Here is a 19,193-nt window from a genome sequence, read left to right on the forward strand (position 1 = left end):
TTTCACTAAAGAAACAGGGCTACTTTTGTCAACGTGCAATGTTTTCTGTACTGTCTGGGTGACTGATACATATGTTTTGGGGGAAGAAACAAAATGATCACGATCAATTTGCCATGAGTTGAGTGTCCTCGAAAAACGGTTCACGGTTGTGGTAAACTTTGAAATGATTGAGTGCAGATAGACCACTATATAAATATAAATCAATAATAATACAACAGCAATTTTGTGACAAGAAAAATATGATAAATATCCCAGATTCCCAGCTCAAAACAGACTAATCTGAGTATCCTCCAACAAAACACTAATTGCAGGACGAAAGTGTATCTGAATACAAAAAATGGAGTGGATCTGAGAAAACGATCTCTAGATCGGCACCACCAATAAATCATAATATCATGCCTCTTTCAAGTAAGCTAACTCCAAACTTCCATGCTCATTGACATGTTTACTTTATCACAGTATAAAGATTTAGTTCGCACGTCATATACTACTCTCAAAGTAAACCCTAAACTGAGAATGCTAATTTCATATCTGCCTGGAATCACCACTGGCACCGGCAAATCTAAGTAGAATGAGAAAATGGGAATATCAGGCTTATGATTTAAGATCATCAGACATTGCAGAAGGTATACAGTGTGTTGCTAGTATATCTACAGTTGCAGCTTTGGCGGTTTTTGTCCGAAGAACAACTACCTGGACACAAAACACAAAGTTACTTTCAGTGATAAGTTTCCAGCATTGGAAGGCATTTAAACTAATCCATGTAAGATTCGATATTCTGACAACTCATATTAACTTGCGCTCATGTCCGACTTGACACTCAGACATGGGTTTGAGTGTACAATATTTGGACATTTCATTTTTATTAAGACAAATGCACAAAGACTTTTCATAAAATAAGAGTGACACTTGGATATACATTTAGGTGAGTTGCTTCTAAGTTCTAGCCAAGTCATAGTACGAGTGAACAAAAGGGAATAGAACAAGACCTGATCATAGTCAAGTTCGAACTTCATAAACTCATCTTCACAAGACTCTACCATACTTGCCAAGCTCTTCAGATTCTTCACCGGACTACCATTGAGAGCTAAAACCTGACAGTCATCACCCGTAAATATTAGAGAACATGCTACTGAACCCCCACAACTAGGGCTGTTAATGAGACGAGACAGCTCGCGAGCTACTCGAGATCGGCTCGGTCAAAGCTTGGTCAAAGTTCGGCTCGTGCGAGCTCGGCTCGGGCTCGGGCTTGGCTCGAGAGCTTAAAGTGTCAAGCTGAACAAAGGCTGGCTCGACTCGAAAAGCTCGCGAGCGGCTCGAACTTGTGTGATTATATAAGATATTGCTCATATTTTAAAAAAAAAAATTATCATGATTATATTTTTGTATCACATATATCAAATTCCTCGTTGATTTGCCAAATATTTTTACATATAACCTTTGAGCCTTGTTATTGAAAAAATCGAAAGAAAAAAAATAAAAAAATAAACAGTTCTATATAGGCTCAATTTGGGCTCGAGCTAAAGCTCGCAAGCTTTATAACGAGCACATTTTTTTCAAGCTCAGGTAAGATCAAATCGGCTCGAATTTGCGTTTTGGTTCTTGAGCACAAGCCGAGCAAGGCCAAGCTCGGGCTCGGCTCGGCTCGTTAACACCCAACCACCAAATTTCTAGAAAGGAAATTGAACAGAAGACAGTCTCTGAAACAGGTCACTTCAGAAAATGAAGTTAACGACTGCCAACAAAATGTTAGTTATTCAATCATGGTGTTAAATCTGGGCCGAAGGCCCGACACTGAATAGAAACCCAATGATCAAGGATTGAAGGTCTTGTGAGTTGTGATCACATTTTGAGCAGGTACCGATCGCATTTATGGAGCAGTGATCAAGACCATGTCACACCAATCTCTTTCAAGATCAAATATTAAACCGCGATTTAACACCATGTAATGAATGCCTAACAGTACCTGAGTGTTGACAATTTCTTCATATCCAATATTGATGTCAGCCACAAGAACCTACAACCAAAACAGAAAATAAGGAACTCCGTAAATATAGCAAGTTTCTACAAACACTCACGGATAGTCCACAATCTATACTACCCTTCCTCAGTTGGGTGAATGGGTGGTAGATAGGGAGTAACAGACCTGAGATACAACAACAAGCTCTTCATCTTTCGACTGTCGCATTGAATGCAATAGCTTGGTCAAAAGCTTGACTGGAGCCTCATACTCGTACTCTTTACCGTACTGTAACAAAATTGAAATATAAACTGCATTACAATACAATAGAATTCAAACACACACAATCTTGCAGAGGGTGCATCTAAAGGTACAGCTACAATAGCCTCAACCCAAGTTAGCTTCTAATCTAAAAAAAGGCTAGACTTATTGCAATAAGGTATAGATATCCTCTTAAACGGAGAATTTTGGTGGATTATCCACACATAAACGTAACAGATGCTATTTTCAGCTCAATAAGATGATTCCTAAAATGGGACGATCATTAAAACTAAAAAGTGAGGGGGGATAATGAGAGTAGAACCAAACCTCTGAGCGAAGATATGGAACGGAGACAGTTGTAAAAACGAAGCCTGCAACTATGTAATATGAAGGAGGTCTACCGTTGCTATGTGCCGGAATGAGCCTCCTGTGAGTACCAAGTTTGATACTGAACTTGTGCGTTACTGAATCACGTAACACCTTAATTTCAGCATTATCTCCCGTATATTTCTGAGAGATAAGGTAACTGAAACCTATGCGCTCACCATGTCTGAAAGGAACTGTTAAAAAGACAACGCGGATTAATTGTAGATTACTCTCACAGAAAGTCGTAAACCATTAATAAACAACTAATAGGATTTAGAAGTAGGCTTAAGATAGCAGCAAAGTTCATGTTTATAGCAAGCAATGAGAAATAACTTGCTTTATTAGTAACAAGTCAACAACACAAATTTCTTTCAACAAATAGAATGAATGAGTCTTCAAAGTAGACTCTTTCTCTGTTTTTCAAAGTTCTCTTTTTTGTTTTGTGAGACTTGGAAGGAGGGGAAAGATGTAAGTAAGCTACTAGTCCTACAACGACATTACCATGTTGCCTCAAAGTCTCCCCGTCTATGATGAGACATGGGGTAGGCAGCCTACTTCCTGTGTTGAAACATGGAAAGTCTGACACCCTGACCTACCAAAATAAGGTTACTAATATGGGATTTTTTTTGGGTTTGTTTGTTATTACTTATTATATACTTTTTTCCCAGAAAATAATTAAGAATTGGGGCTTTCCACTGCAATAGTTAGGTTTTCAATTGCACGAATAACCATAATAAACACCTAAATCATTAACACAAAAATTAAACCTACAGTCAAAATTGAATTCATTCTTTATTGAATAAAAGCAAAATATGTGAAATAAGCAAATATACGAATTAATTTGTGAAATCTGAAGCAAATCATTAGCAAGATGATTCAATCAATTTGTTTGAACGGTTTGATTTATTTGGAAAAGATTCGTCAAGTGTAATGAAAAGGAGGGGAAATGTAAGAATGAAAAGGGTAAAATGAGGTTATTAATAAGGGCAAATCGGTCAGTTATTATCATCTTTCGCTGGAAAAGGACGTTAGTAACAAATTTAAATAAATGTCACACCAAACAACAACAAAACCACCACCAACACCAACAACAACAACAACAACAACAACAATTCTTATTCATAAAACAACTGGAAACTCAGAGCCAACAAAACCCCAAGACCAAATAAAAGAGAAGGAAATAAGTTATATTCTGATATGCTACAACTTGCGAAAAGCAATAATGATAGGACTGTATTAAGTTTACTTGGTTATATATTTTGACAATACAAGCACCAGAATGACGAAAAGAAAAAATCCTAAAATATTAATTTGCACGGCCAATATCCAAGATTGTTGAATAGTGCTTCAGAAGGTTAGACGTTTATCAATTTCGTAAAATTGAGAGAAGTTTAAGCTAGATTAAATTCAAGAACAGCTGGCCACTTTAGGTTGAATCAAAGGGGGAAACAAGTATAAAGGCAGCAAAAGTTTTCTTTTCAGCAGTCTTATCAAGGGCTGCCTACAAAAGCAATCAGTAGACTTCTCTTTGTTACTTTTAAGGCTATCCATTGTAATAAGATATAACTGAAATGGCAACTTTTTTGTCTACAATAACACATTGCCGGAAAATCAGAGACTTAATCGAGTATCTGTGAACAATAGAAGTTATTCAAACCTTTACCTAAATACCAATGGTAATAAGCAACAGCAAGGGTAAAGGAAGACACCTAAAGGATTACTTTTAAAATTATGAAGGAATAGAAAGCGCTAATGACGGAAAAAAGAGGAAATATGACAATCTGACTTGACAGTCACCTGTTCCATCATTTGCAATATCGACCGCATCGAAGCTGAGGATAACATCCGATGGCTGCAAAACCTTGGATTCTGGAGAAGTGGGGTCAACACGTTTTACACGTACACCCTTTTGATCGGATTTCATACCCATTGCCACCCGTAAGTCGGGATTTTCCATTTTTTGCCACTCCACTCCAAGAATTGGAAAACCTGTACAACACATCATGAAGCTTAGAAATGAAGCAATAAAACACAAAAATTAACATCATTCCGACACTTGTTAGATGCGTTAAGACAAAGCTCTAAACACCCTAACACGTTTAATATCCGTTGAACCTACCAGTGTAAGCTCCATTTCTTTCATAATCCTGGATGAAATGCAAGATGACTGGTGTAGGTATAACGTATCCAATATTCTCTGCATCGTCATGCTTCAGTGACTGAAACGCAATGCCCACACAGTTACCTTTATCGTTGAATGCAGGTCCACCAGAGTTTCCAGAATTTATGGCAGCATCTATCTACAGTTGTATCAACATGCATGGAATAAGAGACATAATCACCATTTTAATAGCGAATTTAAGTTATATGTTTCTCACCTGCAAGCCTAGAAGCTCAGTAGACCCATGGACATACGACAATATTTCTATGCGCGAAACAACACCACTGGTCACAGAAATTGTATCCCCTCCTATTGGGTAACCCACAACAGTAACAGCATCTTGAAGGGCAGGCAATTCCCCAAACTCCACTGGTGAAACCCCTTCCCAGAACTCATCGTCATTAACGGTAAGCAAAGCTGCAAAATTACATGCATTAACATTATCCGGTAAAATTAAAAAGCACCTAACTTTTAAACTCCTCTGCAGGAAAAAAAAAATTGCCAATCAACAAAAAACACCATTATTCAACAGTGTTGATAAATAAATGTGCTTGATTAAGAACATAGAAACAAGATAATGAAAAAGAAGCAGAAATTTCAAAAAGGGAAAAATCTTGTACTTCGTAGAACATATTGTGATCCAGTGTACAAGAAAGTGTTTTTGAACTCTTTAATATGAAATGATATCCTCCTCTCCCACCCCATCTCAAACTCAAACGAAAAAAATATGAAGATAGACGCTTTAAGCACGGTAGTAAAAAATAAAAAAAAATATTAATAAGGGTTTTTTGATAACTACTCACACGCATAACCATCACTTTTGTAATTACTCCCTACTTAAAAGAACTTTAAAATCTGCTACCTTAATCTTTACTCAGGTTAGTAATTGCTTCAAAAGTTTTTTTAAAGATTAAAGAGCAATTTTTAAAGTTTTGAAGCAATTTCCAACCTGAGTAAAGATTAAGGTAGCAGTTTTTAAAGTTTTTTTAAGTAGGGAGCAATTACAAAAGTGATGATTCCACCTGGGAGTAGTTATCCAAAAAAAAGTAATAATAATAATAATAAAAACTGGCACCAACTATAACTAGATCAGGACAGCTGTGAGGGTTTAAATCTCTTGCCTAAAGCTAAGGGCTGCTCTTGCTAAACTGCTCTCTTCACATCAAATGTTCACACTTCACAGCATGTAATGCACTCTTCATACAGTCATCACCTTGTACATTATAACCACACAAGAAGCAGAAAGTCTTGTCTGAGGGCCTCAAGTCAACAAGTCACCATTGAATTGCAACATCAAAACATCACGCCTATAAAAAAATGGCATTAATCTTTCTTAGGACGGCAGTATCTGTCTTAAGGTGAAAACGGGTCAAATATGCTCCCACTTGCATATATAGGACAAACATTTTGTTAGTCCGCACTCCCTAGGCATCCTCTTTTTTGTCTCATCTACCCACACTTGACCCGTTTTAAGTTTAAGACGAATATGCCGTCTTAAATAAGAATTTGTGAAAAAATGGTTCTTTCGTCCGTATTATTAGGATGTCCCAACCCAAAATCCCACCCTATAGCTTCCTATCTTCGATTCTTTGGCCTTACGTCACGGGAAAATCAAAAAGAAAATAGAGGCGCGGACTGGGTTTATCACTTTCCTAACTTTGGTCTTTCGAATCATACAAAAATCATCATGAAGATAGGACAGTCTATTTGAAAATTAATTACGAAACCTCCATTTTTGTCCACCACGCAAATTAACAGAGTAGAAACAAAAAGATAGCTCCAATTTAAAGTTTCTCGATTATCTAGAATTATCCTTTAATGACAAAAGAAAAAAAATACTACTTCCTTAATGTTACTCTTACTAAACCATTTTATCTTCTAAGATATTTTCTTCCTAATTCTCTCTTCATTTGCCTTTGGAGTCTCCTCAAACACGAACTTGTTTTATATGTTAAACCTTCCTTTCCTTTAATTGTCTACCACACTACCTTTATCACAACCTAATTACACCAATGGTCAAAGAATCGTCGATTCAAAGCAAAACACAGTTAATCTAATCAATAACCAAGAGTTTCAAAAACCTAACATACAATGCTCTCACCGTAATCTCTTGCTCAAAATTCATAAAAAATAACAATGCTTACTCAATACATTTCAAGCTTAACCCATTCTAACCATTCTTCAAAGCAAATTAAGAAACAAACAACAATATCGAACTACTTAAACAATAAAAGCCCAAACACTAGACAATTCTCCAATGCAAATTCACAACAACTAATATCACATCTCCAACACAGATTTTACACAAAGAAACAAGGAGAATATTAACGAAGATAATGAATTTACCAATATCGCATTCAGTTCCGATAGCAAGAACAGTAGCTAAATACTTAGTATCAGACCCTCTCTTCTTAAGCTTAACCTGAGTATAATGCTCAACAGAATGCGCATTCGTCAAAACCCTACGTCCACCAATAACAAACCCGCTACTCGACGAGCTGTACTGGCGTTTACGCTGCCATGGAAGCGAGAAGTTGGGCTCCGTATGCACGCAGAACACCTTCACCACCGAGTCCATCGCCGGCAACACACGCGCCACCGCGCTATCTTCATCCCACGTCGGAGAATGGGGCGGCGACGCAGCGATGGCGTCGTCGCGGCGGTTAGAGGCGGAAGCACGTTTCTTACGGCGGCGGTGAGAGGCGGTGGGAGAGGAGAGAGCGCCTTCATCCACGGCGTCGGCGGTAGTGGGTTGGGATTCTAGGGTTTCAGGAGGGATGGTTTTGGATTTTCCGGAGCGCTTTCGTTTACGGTTAGAGTTGCCGTTGTTACTGTTGTCGCCCATAGTAGCTCTCAGCTTCAGGTTAGGGTATGTGGAAATGTATATGTTGAAAATGGCGGAGATAGGGGACAAAACAACAACGCTAAAAAATGGACCATAAAATTTTCCAAACACAAGCTCTCTTTTAAGACGCATTATCCGCAAATATGTCATTGGGGCGGATACGAGTAGATACGGCTTCATATCCGCTCCAGTTGGAATGGGTATGGGTAGAGTTTTGTTGAGTGATGGACGGGTAGGGCCCGTAGGGGTATGATTGTATGAAAGTTGTACCTTCATGGTTAGTGGGCGGGAATAGATTTTACATCTTATCCATTTTATACCCGTTTTTCTACATGATAACCCTGTGTTTTTCAAACCCTCAACTCTATTAATACATATTGCCGTAATTCTTAACTTTTTTTTCCCGTCAATTGCCAAATTGAATTTTGAAATTTTCTACAAGGTAACCCTATATTTTTAAAAATTATACATGATAACCCTAGTTTTTATACAAAACACACATGTTTTAAAACATAATCCCTTAATCTTTTTTTCACAATTTTACTCGATTACGCCCAAATTGTCAAATCCACCCTCATTACCCTTCAATTAACCGAGTTTTGAAAAAAAAATAACTAGTAAGAACTTTGTTCGATATAAAAAAAATTTCGATAAGATATTTTAAATAGCAAAGTAAAAGTATTTCATATCAAGCATTATAATAATCAATCCCAAATTTGATTCATAGGTTTAATCTAATTAAAAAATATTTATTTTCGAAAACCTCCTCAGATACCCCAAAATTAAAAATGTTGTAAACACAACAATGACAATGACGTACTTTAATTATTCGACAAATTGGCACAATAAAGTTGGGTACAATTATTGAAGAGTGGAGACTCATTTGTAAACATTGAGATTAATAGTGGATTTGTTTGTTAATTATCAAACCCGATTTTTGGAGATTCACGGTAATGATACCTTAAAGAGATGATGATACTGAGAGTTGACATGTTTTGGATTAATCGAGTGAAAATGTGCTAAGAATGATAAATTGAACAACTAAGGAAGTATTTTTAAGAGCGTTTCTCCTTTGTAAAAAAAAATAATAATAAGGTTATCTTGTATGATTTAAAAAAACAAAGGGTTACCTTGTACAAAATCTCAAATTTCAATTGGCCACTTCACATACTTAACGGACAAAATTGACGGGAAAAAAAAAGTTAAGGGTCACGGCAATACGTATTAATAGAGTTGAGAGTTACCATGTATATTCTCTGAAAAGTAGGGTTACCATGTAAATTTTGAAAAAACTAGTTGGTTGCACCGCGCGCTTCGCGCACGGTCCCCCAAGATATTTTAATTGTTGACGTTTTATGTACATGTTATCGTATCTTTATTTGGTTCGGTTGTCTGCATGTTGAGTGTCGGTCACAATGAAACTCTTATTGTTATATTGTTTTGATGGTTGAATTGATTGGAAACAAAATTACAATCATTCGTAAATAATTCGTATTTAACTTTGCAGAGAGTCTGAATTTCCGAATAACACTACGCCTTTTGCTTAATTAGATGGTTAATTGTTAAAAAAACACAATAACATGGAATTGTAGATACCTCATTTCCGCACCTCACGCAAACCACCCGGTGATGATTGGGCCGCATGTTTGGTACACGGAACGATTTGTGACAGTTCGTAAGTTTATCGTCAAGTGGTCGCTCAAACACGTGTGTCTACCTCATAGTCGCCATCTACGCGCCGATACGGTCGTTTTGGCAGTAATTAGAGTACATTTGGAGTTCGGGTCAAAAACAGTCTTCATTTTTCTAATAACCGTTTAAAATGCCGAGTCAGAATGTTCTAGAACGTTCCGGATATTTCTATTCCATATATTTTCCAATCTTTTAATCTTTGGTAACATATATCCCGAGATTATCATATAAAATATTAAGGAAATAAGATTAATCCGCTATTCCATAATAGAAACACGGAAATCTTTCTTCCGCAGGAGGAAACCATTGAGGAAAAGACGCAGCAGGTGTTGCGCCTCTTCCAAGAGACGCAGTGCTTGCTGCGCCTCTTCCTCAGTCCTTTTCTGCGTATTTTTCGTATCTTTTTGAGATTCACTTCCAAAGTTTCTCTGAAAACCCTAATTTCCTCCGTGTGATTAGTATAAATAGAGACCTTCGGTCTCACATATTTCTCACGCGAGTGTCCGCCCTTCTCTTCTCCCTTTGCATTCTAGACCACGTTCTTACTTTTTGGCGTCTACGTGCTTGAACTTTCGACCACGTAAGCTCGGATCCTTCTGAGTACCAGCCTCGTTTTGCATGACCGACCAATTTGACCAACTCCACAATCAATCAACTTTAATCAATCTTATTCGTTTTCCTCCTAGAGGGCACTTTCGTCGTACATTCGAGTCGAGCATCACTAAACGTTAACTTAGTTCATCTTGTTTCGTCAAACATGTAAGTCTGAGGGTGTATAATCCTTATTTTATTATTGCTATTTATTTTTGTAATCACAATTGTAAGATTTATGTCGAAAATACACTTAAAACCGATTTGTAAAACCTTGTTTTAAAACCCTTTTTACGGATTATCAGAAGACAACCGTCGAGAAAGGACGCAAAGAATCGCCGCGCTCTTGAAGGGACGCAGCACTGCTTTGCGCCTCTTCGAAGGGGACGACACAAGACTGCTTTGCGCCTCTTTCGTGAGGGCCGCCGCAGATTCTCGCTTCCTTTCTTCTTCCTTCGTCTTTTGTTCGTCCTATTGTTTTTCGCTTTGTTTTCAATTGTTCATTGTTCTTTAGCACAACAATTTGAGTATGATAACTTTAACCTATAATTCATTAATCTTTCATCATCATTAATTAATCCATCATTAAAATCCCCGACTTAAATCCCTTATAATTCATATTTGCGGGTTTTCGTCATTAAAATCAATTCAGGTTTTTAGAGGTTCGATTCCTCAATATTGAATCTCTGAAATTCACTTTTGATATATTTCATCTGTTATTTATCGTTGTCATCATTAATTCGTCGTTAATAACTTATTTAACCTAATTAATTCAATTAATTCGATTAATTTATATTTATAATAACCTCATTAATCTTGTATATAATTCGTTCTAATTAGTTTTTATCCATGTTTTATCATTTTTATGACCTCAATCATATGTAAATAATCTGTTAATCACTTTCATCCGAGTCAAATAATATAATCAAGCATTTAAAATCACCAACGAACATTAACGATTTGCAATTCCGGCTTCACAGCCAGAACTGAGCTCAGGAATAGACGCAGCGATCGGCTATTTGCGCGCTTCTTCAAGGGACGCAGGCTCTGCTTGCGCCGTTCGGGTTGAGTTCGTCTCGAACTCGTTTACGCCTTGACCTAGTTTATTAATTACGTATTAATTAACTATTAGTCGTATTATCACCCATAATCTGTCCGTTTATTTTTCATTCTTTCTTTTCCCAAATTATCCATTTTAAATGTATTTTCGACATAAATCAATTAACTCGTTGTAATTATTGTAATTTTCTTTATTGTATTTCTTTATTGTATCTCTTTATTATTGTTTGTATGCTCTCACATGCAATTAACCTAAATCCCAACTTCGACCCAATTGTATGTTAAATTACGTGTTCACCGACTTAGTATTAATTCTCACATGCTAGGATTAATCTATTTGTTTGTTGCATTGCATGCATATAAATCGGCAACATATCAAGTGATACGTGCATTTTATATAGTCTTTTTAGCCTATTTTATGCACGTCTTTCTATGCTTTTATCGTGGTTTTATGCTACGAAATACCCCGAATATGCTACTTTGGTTTATTTTGTCTTAATTGCAGGAATGGATCAAAAAGTAGTGGAATCAAGCCATTTACCATCTGATTTGCATGCATTTGGAGGAAGAGTGAATTTGGAGCGGGAATGTAGCTATTTTGAGATGCGCAAAGAAGAAAGATAGCTAGGCGAGCAAAGGAAGAACTTCAAATTGCTAGTGCCTACTTTGGAGAGACATATCTCAAGTTCTACAACGTATATTCAGGTGATTCCAATTGGAGATGAAAGCTTGTCCTCTTAGCTTTCCAACGCCACCGGAATCACCCTGTTTGCCCAAGTAACGAAGAAATGGCAGTCGTTTGAAGTTCAGTGCGCGAAGCAGGAAACTGCCGCTGGAAAGTACTCGATCGAGTAGAATTTTGCTCGATCGAGTCCTTTTTCTACTCGATCGAGTAGATTAAATTTATGGTTTACTCGATCGAGTAGATTTTCTACTCGATCGAGTGGTTTAAGCTTTAATTACTCGATCGAGTGGTTTTATTCCACTCGATCGAGTGGATTTTGCTACAGGCTGGGCTTTTTGCTTTAAATCCGTCAATTAAGTTTAACTAATCCTATTTTCTTATAAATAGGAAGTTTAGGACGTCATTTAAACTCTCTCTCTTCTCCTCTGTTATCATCCCACATACACTGTTACTGTTACTTAGCTACTTTCTTCCGGATCTATTTTAGTAATTAATTCTTTCCCTTTCTTTTCCTCTTTAATTTATGCTTATGTTTATTGTTCTCTCTTTATTTCTTGTTTTCCCTTTAATCATGCATAGCTAATTACCCTAATATGTTAGGATTAGGGAAGTCGTGGCAATAGCATGTTTTAATTGACTTGATTAGATTAGTCTTGCGATAAGAATTGTACTAGGCAATTTAATTGTTATCAGGTCGAATGAATGCATGCAGGAGACCAATAAATCTAGTTAACCCCGACCTGGATCGAAAGATTGGAAGGGAAGGCTTGCTTAATTACGATAGGGTATTGTAGTGAGGGCGAAAGCTAAGCTATTTACGCTCTAGGGCGGTTTAAGGACCGAAAGGTGACGACCATAGCTCTTCTTATCAATAGTCTAATCGCCTCAGTATTCCTGATAGTATAGCTGCCACGGTGGACCGACTCCTAGCATATTTCCCTTCCCTTATTGTTAATTTCTCGCATTCCTTTCCCTCTTGCCTTAATCTCTTAGTATAGTCAAAACCTTTCAAACCCCCATTAGTGACATTAGACAGATAAATAGACAAATAGATAGTAAACCGCCTCCCTGTGGAGATCGACCCTACTTACCGCTGACTTCAGTTAGTTGTACTTAGGTATTTTATCTTTGGTACGAAACGACAGTATCAAATTTTGGCGCCGTTGCCGGGGAGGCATCTATTTATTTATTTGTTTCATTTTATCTGTTTTTAGCCTCAGGGGATTTTTCCCTTGAGGCCGTTCTAATCTTTTCCTTGAGTGCTGTTTTGATAGGCTTTACAAGTACTACCTAGACAGTTCTAGGTGAAAGATCGTCAAAGGGAAGGCTTGAGTACCTTTGACCCGTCACCTATGTCCCATTATATGGCACAACAGGTGATTTATCATGGGAGATGTGGTGCTTCGCTGGGCATGATGCGCTTTTTGTTTGGCGAGAGAATGACGAAGTTTACGCGTTCAAGCAGCGCAGTCGAGCTAGTCAAGCAGCTGTAGTTATGCCGCCACATCCACCCTATCAATGGCCACCGCAACAAGATCCCCCTGATATACAAGAAGAAGAAATTGCGGAGCTGAAATCTTTAGTGAAGACACTTGCATCTCAAATGCAAGTGAGGCAAGAATATGATAGACAATACTTCTCGCGAGTTGATAAGCTCGAGTCCGTAGTTGCTCGATTAGCGGTGAGATGGAGATAGAAGAGATCGCGAGTGACATATTCAATGGTAACGCTTGTATCACAAATGCAAGAGAGCAATAAAAATATGGACGCTCGATTCCTTAAGCTCGAAACTGACATTGCTCACTTAGTAGCTGAGATGCAAGAAGAAGAGGTATACCTTGCTGAGAGCGGTTTTTCCCCTGAGGAAACCGTGTTACCCAATGCTGAGGATGACCTCTATGACTCGGATGACGAGTTTCTATCATATTTCAATGCCTCACGCGAAGATTTCAGCCATGTACAGGAGGAATCACTCGATCGAGTGACTAATATAGGTCGATCGAGTGATTTGCCAGGAGAAAGTGCTCGATCGAGTGATATTTTCACTCGATCGAGTGAAAATCAAGAGGGAAGTGCTCGATCGAGTAATAATTCTACTCGATCGAGTGAGTTGGCCATTGGGAGCTATGATTCGTCATGTGGGTTTGATTTAGATGACGATTTTGACGATGATATCGGTTACGGTGAATCCCCCTTATTCAAAGCCGAGTTAGATGCACTTGAGGCTGAGATTTACGGGACGAATTCCACTGAGGGCGACGAAAGGACAGCTGAGTCGGTATTTGCTCCTAGCACGGATGAGGTATTACATTCTTTTGTCAGTGATTCCATTGTTGAGAGCAACCAACCTGAGGTAGTAAACGATAATTTTATTATTGTTTGTTTTAATAGTATTTTGACTCATTTGATTCGCGCTATTTCTTTTAATGCTATACCCCCTTCCATGTGGACATATAAATTAACGAACTTTCACCGTACTTGTCATGTCAAAATTGCTAATCTGAATCGGGACCCTAATATATTGACAATTTCTCCCGCGCTCCTTTATTTTGTGGATAAATTTAGGAGCGCTCATAGGAAATGTGTACGACTTAAAAAGTTAGACATTTTTATTTCCTATTTTGCTATTCCACTTTGGTGCTACTTATGCTTTTTTGTAGCACATGCGCAAGTTTATGATCTAATGCTGCGCGCTTTGAGTTGTTTTGATTGTGACTAATTAGAGAGGCTCGAAGAAAAAGAAGGTCGAGCTGGGACCTGACTGAAGCTAACGCTACCCGGGAGGCAACCCGGCGATTTATTTCTGCATTTTTATTTACCTTAAGTTGTAATAAATGGTTTTTATACCATAGACTATCTCAGTAAGCTTGTTTAGTAGTTTGCGGGCTGTTTTTAATTGCATTTTGCAGGAATACATTGAGAATTACTCGATCGAGAAGTTTTTCTACTCGATCGAGCATTTTCGCTGAAGAATTCACTCGATCGAGTGATTAATCTACTCGATCGACCACTGCAAAAATACAATCTACTCGATCGACCTAAATTCCATTCGATCGAGCAGTTTTGAGCGCCCATTCTACTCAATCAGACACTATTCCTCTTGACCGAGTATTGTTGACTTGGATTAGCTTCCTGAGACGGTTTTCCGGGCCCTTAGCAACCTCCCATTTCATGGTCGGTTTGGGGAGGTCCCTTTATTCGCGCTATCTTGTGAGTTTTTCCGCATTTACTCTCTTTCTCTTTCAGTTTGCATTTCCTTTCCATGTTTTGGTACAATGGGGGCATTGTACGGTTTGGTTTGGGGAGGTTATGCATCCATATCTGTGTCTGCATATTGTTTTTTGTTGCATTTCTGTAATCACGTTTAATTTCAGTATGCATTGCTGTTTATTTTTCATAAAATTCAAATCCCATAAAAAAAAAATTTGAAAATTCAAAAAACATTTCATGTTTACTTTTAGCATATAGGTTGAGTCGGAACGGTAGATTTCAATGATGATATTGCACTATTATTTGTCCTTTTTGCTTAAACCTTGCATTAAACTGTTATCTTTTAGCTTTGTCTTTTGCATATCGACGAGTTAATGTTTAATTCAGCTGAACGAATAGACTTGACCTGAAATTTTGGCAATCTACTTATAAATTCTAAGGAATTAGAGCCTTATAAACTGGTGTCATTTATGACCAGTTTCATGTAGGATTGTGAGTAGTTACTCCTTGCATAACATGTATCATTAATTTACACGTATATGAAATTCAATTGCTTTTTGCCTTCATACATTCGGGATAGTGGTTGGTGTCACATGCAGGGAGGTGCTTACAATTTCCCCTTTTCTTTCATTTTTACCCATTTAACTCCACATTAGCCAAATTTGCCAGTTGACCCTTAGCTACATCCAAATTTAGCCTGCCTTGTCAAGCTAGTTTAGATTGTTCTGCGGTATATTGTCTATTGTATCAATTTTGGCTTGTATTCTGTTGATTCGGAGTTGGTATTTTATGAAGAAAAGGAGGATGATGAAAAAAGACGTGAAAAAGAAGAAAAAAAAAAGAGAATTCGAAAAAAAAAGAAAAAAAAAAAGATGTCTGATTATGAGATGGTTTCTGCTCCTATGTTTTACTTATATCATTTGAGGAGTGTTTTCAGTTTGGTTTGGTGAGATTTGTGCCAAATGAAGGGCATGTGCTTAATTCATAATTGAGTTGGAAATGGATGTTGTCACATGGTTTTGTTTAGGTACTAGCTTGGCCGCCTATACCTCCACATTCCCATACATGTTTTGCCTTTTCTTACCCATTGCCTCACTTTACCATATTTTTGTAAGCCCTCGGCTGTGACAGGACCTTGTTTGGTTGGAACGTATGTACGGTAGTTAGAATTGTCTATCATATTAGTTGCATGCATGTTTATGTGAGTCGTAGTCTAGGTGAGCGACTATTTTTCTTTCTCTCTTACATATATATGTTCACCCTTTGCTTCATGAGAGAAGAGTGACCCGTGAGAGTCCATCATTAAAGGTCTTGCAAGGTCGACGGTTCAGCTTTATTTATAAACATCCTATAACTCGTTTGCATTTGACTGTTTGTTATAAGTGTTAGTTTGTCTGCATTAAATTGGCTTAAGTGGGCATTTGTAGCTAGCTCTGAGTTATCTTTTCCGTTCCATTAGTTGCATTTTAGTTTACTCGGGGACGAGTAAAGGTTTGGTTTGGGGAGATTTGATACGTGCATTTTATATAGTCTTTTTAGCCTATTTTATGCACGTATTTCTATGCTTTTATCGTGGTTTTATGCTACGAAATGCCCCGAATATGCTACTTTGGTTTATTTTGTCTTAATTGCAGGAATGGATTAAAAAGTAGTGGAATCAAGCCATTTACCATCTGATTTGCATGCATTTGGAGGAAGAGTGAATTTGGAGCGGGAATGTAGCTATTTTGAGATGCGCAAAGAAGAAAGATAGCTAGGCGAGCAAAGGAAGAACTTCAAATTGCTAGTGCCTACTTTGGAGAGCCATATCTCAAGTTCTACAACGGATATTCAGGTGATTCCAATTGGAGATGAAAGCTTGTCCTCTTAGCTTTCCAACGCCACCGGAATAACCCTGTTTGCCCAAGTAACGAAGAAATGGCAGCCGTTTGAAGTTCAGTGCGCGAAGTAGGAAACTGCCTCTGGAAAGTACTCGATCGAGTAGAATTTTGCTCGATCGAGTCCTTTTTCTACTCGATCGAGTAGATTAAATTTATGGTTTACTCGATCGAGTAGATTTTCTACTCGATCGAGTGGTTTAAGCTTTAGTTACTCGATCGAGTGGTTTTATTCCACTCGATCGAGTGGATTTTGCTACAGGCTGGGCTTTTTGCTTTATTTCCGTCAATTAGGTTTAGCTAATCCTATTTTCTTATAAATAGGAAGCTTAGGACGTCATTTAAACTCTCTCTCTTCTCCTCTGTTATCATCCCACATACACTGTTACTGTTACTTAGCTACTTTCTTCCGGATCTATTTTAGTAATTAATTCTTTCCCTTTCTTTTCCTCTTTAATTTATGCTTATGTTTATTGTTCTCTCTTTATTTCTTGTTTTCCCTTTAATCATGCATAGCTAATTACCCTAATATGTTAGGATTAGGGAAGCCGTGGCAATAGCATGTTTTAATTGACTTGATTAGATTAGTCTTGCGATAAGAATTGTACTAGGCAATTTAATTGTTATCAGGTCGAATGAATGCATGCAGGAGACCAATAAATCTAGTTAACCCCGACCTGGATCGAAAGATTGGAAGGGAAGGCTTGCTTAATTACGATAGGGTATTGTAGTGAGGGCGAAAGCTAAGCTATTTACGCTCTAGGGCGGTTTAAGGACCGAAAGGTGACGACCATAGCTCTTCTTATCAATAGTCTAATCGCCTCAGTATTCCTGATAGTATAGCTGCCACGGTGGACCGACTCCTAGCATATTTCCCTTCCCTTATTGTTAATTTCTCGCATTCCTTTCCCTCTTGCCTTAATCTCTTAGTATAGTCAAAACCTTTCAAACCCCCATTAGTGACATTAGACAGATAAATAGACAAATAGATAGTAAACCGCCTCCCTGTGGAGATCGACCCTACTTACCGCTGACTTCTGTTAGTTGTACTTAGGTATTTTATCTTTGGTACGAAATGACAGTATCAAATTTTGCAACATATCAAGTATAGAAGATTTTCCCTAATCATTAGTAGAGGCCGCTATCGAGGCGGGCGGGATTAGGTTTTCGATCAAAAGAGCTTCCTAATACGTACCCTCACCCCTTACTCCAGATCTCTGTGAACATCCGTGTTCATTGGCATCCACGAGAGTCATTCTAGACATAGAATGCTAAGGGTAACGAGTTCTTGGTGTTCATGTCACTACTTTGTGTCTTGACATGGCACGAGGTATTCGAACGGTTTCCAATTTTCCACAATAAATTGGTGGCGACTCCACAAATGCAACAAAGAAAAGCTTGCTTCGCTTTTCGCCCCCGTGGGCCCGCGTCCACAGTTTGGCGACTCCGCTGGGGATAATACACTTACGTGTAGCCAAGGGTGAAACTTGAACAAGGTTAGGGAATAGTTTGTACAAGACAGTTGTTGATTTTCATAACTCGATCTTCCTAGATCGTTTTATTCGGCTTTCCTAGGCCCAACCCAACCCATTCGACCAATTGTCCCGTCTAGATGGTCCAAATTCTTATTTGGGCCTAAGGATGGATAGCGATTGACGTCATCCATACCATGGTACCTACTCTTGTTTGTATCAAGGACTTTCACTACTCGAGGAAATGGACTAGGAATCAGCCTTACTCCTGTTTGGTACGAGCCTCTCCACATACCCTGGGTTTGATTGTTCGGTATGGCAACCCACCTTTATGCCAAAACCCTTTTAAATGCACTCAGCTTCCCGTTATAATGCCTGTATAAATGCTTGTACCATATGTGACCACCATTTCTAAAAAAAACCATGACGATTTTTGTAAAAATCAAAATCTCTTTCAAAATGTAAAAATTTCGAACATAAGCCCAATATTAGCGCAAAACCAGTCAAAACTCTGTCCAATTGTCGAGTCAAAATCCGGGCCTCAAAACCCATTTCAAAACCTCACTTCGAGTCCACTCCTACGACTACACTACAGTTGACTAGGACCAACATTTTTAAACTTTGTCATTTCTTCCAAAAAGCTCATTTGACACAAGTGGCACACTCCCACTTCACAAGTCAAACCTTTTCTTTGAGTAAGTGTGCTAGAATGGTCGATCGTGTTTTGATTCGTCGTCGATCTCTTATCCAGTTTTCAAGATGCCTGGAACTAGTCACGCAAGTGTCAATGGACAACCATCGAATGGTAATGATCTAATCCTAGCCGCGCTCGCTCGTCTCCAAACTAGCCAAGACCAAGTGAATAATCGTCTCAACACGATCGAGGGCCGAATTGTTGCTGTAGAAACTAGGTTGCCTCCTGCAAAAAATGAAATACTTCATGATTTTGTGAATGACTTCGCGCATGAAAATCCACCACCTTTTGTGGGAGCACAAGAGGTCAACCCTCCCATA

At 38.2% G+C, this 19,193-nt stretch overlaps 1 protein-coding gene across 1 annotated transcript; it reads right to left on the reverse strand.

Moving 5' to 3' along the window:
• Positions 1-280: 280 nt before the first annotated feature.
• Positions 281-7,772, reverse strand: LOC141609186 (protease Do-like 9). Its single transcript, XM_074428352.1, has 9 exons — positions 7,095-7,772; positions 4,966-5,165; positions 4,707-4,887; positions 4,385-4,576; positions 2,549-2,781; positions 2,147-2,248; positions 1,967-2,017; positions 990-1,094; positions 281-693 (listed from the first exon to the last, which is right to left on the reverse strand). Exons 1-9 carry the CDS (start codon positions 7,741-7,743, stop codon positions 595-597), a joined length of 1,812 nt encoding a protein of 603 aa, XP_074284453.1. The 5' UTR covers positions 7,744-7,772; the 3' UTR covers positions 281-594.
• Between the last annotated feature and the right edge of the window lie 11,421 nt (positions 7,773-19,193).

Source organism: Silene latifolia, chromosome 1, assembly GCF_048544455.1.
Source record: "Silene latifolia isolate original U9 population chromosome 1, ASM4854445v1, whole genome shotgun sequence".
Classification (NCBI taxonomy): domain Eukaryota; kingdom Viridiplantae; phylum Streptophyta; class Magnoliopsida; order Caryophyllales; family Caryophyllaceae; genus Silene; species Silene latifolia.